This window comes from Otolemur garnettii, unplaced genomic scaffold (assembly GCF_000181295.1).
Source record: "Otolemur garnettii isolate 467f Iridium unplaced genomic scaffold, OtoGar3 scaffold00099, whole genome shotgun sequence".
Lineage (NCBI taxonomy): Eukaryota > Metazoa > Chordata > Mammalia > Primates > Galagidae > Otolemur > Otolemur garnettii.
Genome location: NW_003852494.1, coordinates 3,388,058 through 3,395,932, shown reverse-complemented (window position 1 = coordinate 3,395,932; position 7,875 = coordinate 3,388,058). Strand labels below are relative to the sequence as shown.

Genomic DNA, 7,875 nt, shown 5'->3' with positions numbered 1-7,875 from the left:
TGGTAACCACAGGGTCCTCCCAGGGTGGTGACATCAAGGATTGACTGTGTTGGGAGGCACCAGGCCCTTAGTGACTCCATGAACTGTGATGGTAATTGTTATTTATTATCTCCTGGCTGTTCCAGACTTAACTTTCCTATAGCTAACTGATGGAGATGCCCCAGCTAACATCTTCTCTCCTAGGCAGAAAAGCTTTTGGCAAGACCCTTGTTGGGGACAGTAGCAGGGTTACTTGCTAATCTTGTGCCGTTCCTTAGCATTTGGGGTCATGGAGTGTTGTTCCTATCTTCCTGGGCCATGTTGGGCCCTGGGTGAGGCCTGCTTTGGCCTCTGGCCAGCACCTTGTCCCTTGGGGCACGCATGTCACCCTTGTACCCACAATTTGCCCTCCAGCTCCATCTAGCTGAGTTCAGCCGTGTCCTCCAAGTTGGGCAGATGGAAAGCAGCATATGATCCCCGTCCTTACCTCCTCACAGCCTTGCTGGTAGGGTCTGTCCTCTTAACGTTCCTACTTGTAACTTTAAAAATACCGGAGTAACTATCCCCGCTGAAGACTGTAACCTGACCTGGGTTGGATTCTACTCTGCTGGGAGCCTAGAGTACAAGGACTCAGCACTTAGGGGCAGGGGACTGAGATGCTACCACTGCTCTGCCCCACCTCTCAGGTGACCCTAGACAAGCCTTGCCCCTTCCTCTCTGGGCCTCAGTTTCCCCACTTGCAAAACATGGTTCAGATAGTCTGTGATATTGATGTTTAAAATGTTTATTCTGGTGAAGATAAATAGTTGGGGGTCTTGGGTGGGTGGTGGCAACTGGGGTTGTTGGGGTATTGGGAAGGAATTTCCCCAGTAACTGGGAGTCATGACAGAGAGAGCTGGCAAAGCGCCTGGGCACAGGCCAGGCTTCAAGTCTCTGGCGGGTCTGCCTCCTGTCTCACTTTAGAGCCTCAGCCCCTTCTGGAGACTGTGGGATCCCTTGTGTGCACCAAGAGGAAGGCAGCAACTGAGGTGGCCAGCAGGACCTGGTGCAGTCAGCAGGGACTGGGCCAGGAGGCCTGAGGTGGCTCTGGGCCAGGAGCTTCCCTCCCAGAGCGCCTACTCAAGCTCACCCACTCACTTGCTCTGCAGCTTCTGCAATGCAGCAGACAGGAGCCTGCGTTGGCAGCTCAGCCAGGGCTGAGGGTAAGCAAGGGCCTGGGCAGGGGGTGTCTGTCCATCCTACCCCCTCTCCTGCCCTTGAACCCACTCGGCTCTGGCTCTCTTTGGAGGGGTAGTTGCTGACTAAGCAGCCATTGCCTCTATGACAGGCTTGAACTTCCCAGAAGCCCTGGGGTAAAAGCAGATCTAGCTTGGGGGCCATCATCCCTGTGCCCTGTCTGTATCTCAGATCCCTCCTCAACACCAGTAGGAGGCTTTCCTACTCTGGAGAGGCTGCTTTGAAGGATTAGAGCCTTGGAGTTGAGAGCACAGATTTCGGAACTCAACAGTCCAAGTTCACATTCCAGGTCTGGCACTTCATCACTGTGTAACCTGGCACAGGTCACTTAACCTCTCTGTGCCTCACTTTTCTCAGCTGTAAAATGGGAATAATAATAGAACCTACTTTCTAGGATTCTTGTGGGTATTACTACATGTAGATGACTTAGAACAGTGCTAGGCAAGGGTTTACATCCATAAATACCAGCTGTTCTTATTGTCACCTTCCTTATCACCATCACTGCTTCCCTGAGCCCCCTCTGATATAGACTCTATTTCCTTAGAGGAACCCTCCCTCTTAACATTTGTTGTATTGAAAGGACAGCTCTCAGTTCCTACCCCAGCCCTACTCTTCACCAGCTATGTAGTCTTGGGCAGGCTATAAACTTCTCTGGGCTTCGGTTTTTCTAAATGTGATGATGAGAGTGCACACCTCACAAAGTGGTTGTGAAGATTAAATAACTGAAGCACATGGCACAGGCAGGGTTCGTAGGAAGTGCCATGTTACATAACAGACTACTTGTAGTTATTGGACACCCACTTTGTGCCAGGCACACAATACAGAGGTGGGGAATCAGGTGCCAGGGTCCTTTACATACCAGCTCAAGTCCAGGCTTGGGCCCTTTTTGACTGAGTGTCTGGAACAGGTGATTTTGTCTCTCTGTGCCTTGGTTTTCCCAACTGTAAATGTGAATGTGGAAACACTGGCCCTGCCAGATTATGCGAGGTGCTGGTCACTGCACAGCCTGAGTGGTTTGAGCATAAGAGATGTGGGGAGAAGCTCTCTCAGGATGGCCTCCTTTACAGAAACAGCTCACAGTTACTCCTCCTGTCACTTGTGTCCTCTCTCCTCCACCTGAGGGCTCCAGGGCTTTGCCCATTTTACAGATGGGACAACAAAAGCTCCTGGCAAGGAAGGCCTGAACCCAAGTCCCAGTAGCACTCAGGGATACACCCCACCCCAGCCCCGCTCTATGCTGGACAAGCCCCACTCCCACCCCAGGCCCCCAAGCCCACCTCCTAAGTGTCCCTGCAGCTCTGGGCTCTCCTAGGCCCTGGTGAGATGTGAGGGCCCAGGGCAGGGAGGTGCTTTGGACAAGCAGACATCAAGATCTAAAAAGCCAAAGTGGCCTAGAGTTGGGCATGAGGGACATGGGCTGCAGGAAAAGATTCTGGAAACTTCTAAGCAGACATGAAGCTCCCTGGGTTGCTGTAAGGCCTACAAACCACCCACCCCCTTCAAATTCCCTCTTGGTCTAAGAGGATGAAGGTTTGCAGAGATGGAAGGCCTGATTTGGAGAGGAGGGACGTGAACAAACATGTATTAAACACTTTCTGTATTTAGTTGATAATGGTCAGAAGCAATTATTATGTGCCCAAAATGATGTTCATGTATCTAACCTCAGACTGATAGTTTGCAAATGAGGAAGCATGTTCGAAGAAAGCAGTAGTTATGGTAAAAACAATGATCATTTATTGAACTTTGCTTATCTGAGGGCACCTTTCTTTTTTTTTTTTTTTTTGCAGTTTTTGGCTACAGCTGGGTTCAAACCGGCCATCCCTGGTATATGGGGCTGGCATCCTACTCCTTAAGCCACAGAGCCACCTGGCACCTTTATTTTCACAAAGCTTGCCACGACCTCTAGTTTTCCTCCCCACGCCCTTCACCTTTGACCTCATGAGGCTTCCTTGCCTTCCTAAGGTGCACTCTTGTCTCTGGGTTCTGGCATTGCCTATTTCACCTGTCCAAATGCTTTCCCTCAGTCAGCCACATGGCAGATTCCCTCACCTCTTTCCAATCTTGCTCAGGTGTTACCTTCCCAGCAAGGTCTTCCTTGGCCCATCTTATTTACCTCCCCCTTATCCCTGTAGCTCTTATCTCTTACCATATCATGTCCTTATTTTCTGTCTCCCACTTGAGCATGTCATCTCCACAAGAGCAAGGGCCTTCATTCATTGTTAAATCCTCAACACAAAGGACAGAGTCTGGCCCACAGCAAGCACTCAAGAAATATTCTTGGCCTGGGCACCATGGCTTCTGCCTGTAATCCTAGCACTCTGGGAGGCCGAGGAGGGTAAGAGGTTAGTTAAGGACTGAAAATGAGAGGTTATTCCGAGACATGAACAAAAGGAAGTGGAGTCCGGGTTCTGTGTGGGTAGGTGGCCTTTATTCACTCAGGTGAGAGTGGGCTCAGTTTGAAAAAGAAGTCAGCGCGTGGGTTAAGGCGGGTGGGAATATAAGGATTTGAAGGAGTAGGGATTGGAACATTCATTCATTCCTGGGCCAAACGGTTCTATTTGGGCAGGTCCCTATGTTTGGCCCTATCAAAGGGTGGATTGCCTGAGCTCATGGGTTGGAGATCAGCCTGCGTAGGATCAAGACTCCATCTCTAGGCTCGGCGCCTGTGGCTCAAGAGGCTAAGGCAGCAGCCATATATACCTGAGCTGGCAGGCTTGAATCCAGCCGGGGCCTGCCAAACAACAATGACGGCTGCAACCAAAAAATAGCCAGGTGTTGTGGCGGGCGCCTGTGGTCCCAGCTACTTGGGAGGGGGAGACAGGATACTCCCTTGAGCCCAGGAGTTGGAGGTTGCTGTGAGCTGTGATGCCACAGCACTCTACCCAGGGTGACAGCTTGAGGCTCTATCTCAAAAAAAAAAAAGACCCCATCTCTAAAAATAGCCAGGTGTTGTGATAGGCACTTGTAGTCCTGGCTACTTGGGAGGCTGAGGGAAGAGAATCACTGCAGCCCAAGAGTTTGAGGTTTCGGTGAGCTATCACACCATAGCACTCTATCGAGGGCAACAAAATGAGACTCTGTCTCAAAAAAAGAAAATAAAATAAACATTTTTGGAATGAGTGGAATCTTCCTAAGACCCCAGGAAGTCAGTAGTGCTCTTATTATTGCCATTTTAAAGATGAGGAAACTGAGGCTCAGAGATGTCAAGTGACTTGCTCAGGGTCACACAACCAGCAAGTACCAAACCTGAATCTGTCACCCAGTTGCACACTGTTGCCCCTGCAGGTCTGGCCTCACCTTGTGGACAACGATGGCCTTGCCTCCGTGAGCTACCAAATGCCCCTCAGCACCTGCCAGTCACTAGCCAGCAGGATGCGGCTGTGGAAGGCAGTAGTGGTGACCCTAGCCTTCATGAGCATGGACGTTGGTGTGACCACAGCCATCTATGTCTTCAGCCACCTGGACCGCAGCTTGCTGGAGGACATCCGCCATTTCAACATCTTTGATTCGGTGCTGGACCTCTGGGCAGCCTGCCTCTACCGCAGCTGCCTGCTGCTAGGGGCCACCATTGGAGTGGCCAAGAACAGTTCCCTGGGGCCCCGGCGGCTGCGGGCCTCATGGGTGGTCATCACTCTTGTGTGCCTGGTTGTGGGCATCTACGCCATGGTGAAGCTGCTGCTCTTCTCTGAGGTGCGTAGGCCCATCCGGGACCCGTGGTTCTGGGCCCTCTTCGTGTGGACGTACATCTCACTCGCTGCCTCCTTCCTGCTTTGGTGGCTGCTGTCCACCGTGCAGCCGAGCACAGAGGCCCTTGAGCCAAGGGCCGGGGCCCAGTCCCCACCCGAGCAGGCATCTGGAGCCACACTGAAGAAGCTGCTCTCCTACACCAAGCCTGACGTGGCCTTCCTCGTGGCTGCCTCCTTCTTCCTCATTGTGGCAGCTCTGGGTAAGTGAGGACCTCGGGGCCTGGCAAGCACCCAGGAAATCCAGTTAGGTGGGTACAACCACCTCCTCTTCTTTTACATTTTACTTATACATTGCAAACATCAAACATATGAAAAGGAAAACATTGTAAGTTTTACTCTTAATTCTACCCCGACTACCCTGATCCTCCTGCCCAAGGCTGACAATAGAAAAAGTTTCTAGAAACTTCCAAGTGGGCAGAAAACCACTTCTATTCATTTCCTGTGTATGTTCCTAATGTTTCCTTTTACCGCTATAAGCAAATAAGAACACAGGTTCCTCTCCCCTAACCTCTTACCCTAACTCTTTGCACTTAATGATATATTCCAGAATTTTCCCAACTAGTAGCTGATTCTTATATTCAGCTGCCTAGTATTCTGTGATGTGGCTATAGCATAGATTATTTAATTGATCTCCCATTGTTGGACTCTTGGGTTGTCTTGAGTCTTTTTCTCTTACAATGAATAACTGTGTTCATCTGTGTTTCATAAGAATGAATGTAGATAGGTCTGTGTGATAAATTTCTGGAATTGAGATCACTGGGTCAAAGGGATTTTTTGTAATAAAACAGAATAGAATAGAAAACATGAGAGCACACTGCCTGTGGTAAGATGAAATGCTGTTTTGTGAAAGTTTTCTTTTAGTTGTGTGTGCCTGTGTGTAGAGTGTCTTGGCTTGTGATGGGAACCACATCTGTCACTGTGGGTCTGGTCCAAACAGTGGGAAAACACTGCTCCAGCAGCATGAGTGGGAAGGTGGCATTACTGGGTTGAGACTCTATGGGTTTAAATGCAAGCCCTGCTCCTTACCCTGCTGCATGGCTGTGTGTAAGTTCTCAAAACCTCTGAGCCTTGGGGCAGTGCCTGTGGCTCAAAGGAGTAGGGTGCTGGCCCCATATACCAGAGGTGGCAGGTTCAAACCTGGCCCTGGCCAAAAACTGCAAAAAAAAAAAAAAACTCTGAGCCTCACCTCTCTCTTTTGTAGAGCAGAGGTCATTAGAGTTCTTATTAAATGATGTTGTAAAGGTTGAGTAAAAGCTGGCAGGAGGGGGACAGAGTACAGAGCTTGGCGCATCATGCTAAGTACTCAGGAATGTTAGCCATTATCAGTTTTTAAAAAAAATTTTTTTTGAGACAGAGCCTCAGGCTATCCCCCTGGGTAGAGAGTGCTGTGGCATCACAGCTCACAGCAACCTCCAACTCCTGGGCTTAAGCGAGTCTCCTGCCTCAGCCTCCCAAGTAGCTGGAACCACAGGCACCCGCCACAAGGCCTGGCTATATTTTGGTTGCAGTTGTCATTGTTGTTTTGGCGGGCCCGGGCTGGATTCGAACCTGCCACCTTAGGTGTAGGTGTATAGCCACTTGAGCCACAGGTGCCAAGCCAGTTTTTAAAATTTTAACTCACAAGGACAGAGCCTGAGAGTGGTGACCATGCCAAAATGTTCTCAAAGAGGACAGGCAGACCCTAGAGCTGCCCCTGAGCCTACAGCTCTCTTCTTCTTGCTAACCACCCTGCATCCTCTCAGTCTCAGCCCCTCAACAGCTGTATGGTTTTAGGTACATTGTTTAACCTCTCCAAGTCTCAGCTTCCTCATCTGTAAAATGGGCATAGTGATACATAGTATTGTGGGTTGGGAGGGTCTGTGAATTCATACACATAAGACTCCTTGACAGCATCTGGCACAAGAACAGTTCCCAGTAAACAAGATCCAGATGTTCCCTCTTTGGAAAGCCTTCCTGGATTCTCCCTTCGTCTGCACTTCAGTTATTGTACCAATGATGTGAAATTCGTGTATCCACCCTCCTGCCTCCCCTCACAGGTCCTGATCCCCTTGGGGGCAGGGGCCCAGTCTGACTCACCCTTGGTCTCCAAACCTGGCATGGCCGTGGGCTTATTGAATGGATAAATGAATGAATGTGTAAATGATTGTCATGCCTATGCAGGCAGATGGCGCCCAGGACCTTGTTTCCCCTGCCTGCTGGGGCCCTGTGGTCAGCCAGTATGAGCTCAGGATGTACAGAACCCAGCCAGCAGGATTGCACCGAGGCTAAGCTGTCAAACTTGAGGCTTGGGCTCGTGACTTTATATTTATTTATTTATTTATTTATTTTTGAGACAGAGTCTCACTATATTGCCCTTCAGTAAAGTGCTATGGCGTCACAGCTCACAGCAACCTCCAACTCTTGGGCTGAAGTAATTCTCTTGCCTCAGCCTCCCAAGTACCTGGGACCACAGGCGCCTGCCACAACACCTGGCTATTTGTTGTTGTTGTTGTTGTTGTTGCAGCCATCATTGTTGTTTGGCAGGCCCAGGCTGAATTCAAACCTGCCAGCTCAGATGTATATGGCTGGCGCCTTAGCCGCTTGAGCCACAGGCGCCGCCCCACTTTCCCATTCTTAAATGAGGGTTTGGTTCAGTGACTGAGAATTAAGTGAAATGAAATGTAGTGCCTAGCAAAAGTAAATACTGAATAAATGTCAAGTACTATAATAATTAATCATTATTTGCCAATCAAGGAGAATTTAGTAGTATCCAGCCTTTTCTGTGTCTTCACAATCTTTCTTTTTTTTTTTTGAGACAGAGTCTTACTTTGTCATCCTGGTAGAGTGATGTGCTATCACAGCTCACAGCAACTTCCAACTCCTGGGTTTAGGCAATTCTCTTGCCTCAGCCTCCCAAGTAGCTGGGACTACAGGC

The 7,875-nt window shown here is 49.7% G+C and overlaps 1 protein-coding gene across 1 annotated transcript in view; it reads left to right on the top strand.

The window, feature by feature from the left end:
* The first annotated feature begins 1,145 nt into the window (after positions 1-1,145).
* ABCB9 (ATP binding cassette subfamily B member 9) overlaps positions 1,146-7,875 on the top strand; it is a 34,103-nt gene continuing 27,373 nt past the window's right edge. Inside the window, exons 1-2 of the mRNA XM_012809057.1 lie at positions 1,146-1,181; positions 4,501-5,161. Coding sequence (XP_012664511.1) covers positions 4,552-5,161 — 610 coding nt within the window. The 5' untranslated portion in view covers positions 1,146-1,181; positions 4,501-4,551. The remainder of the gene's footprint in view (positions 1,182-4,500; positions 5,162-7,875) is intronic.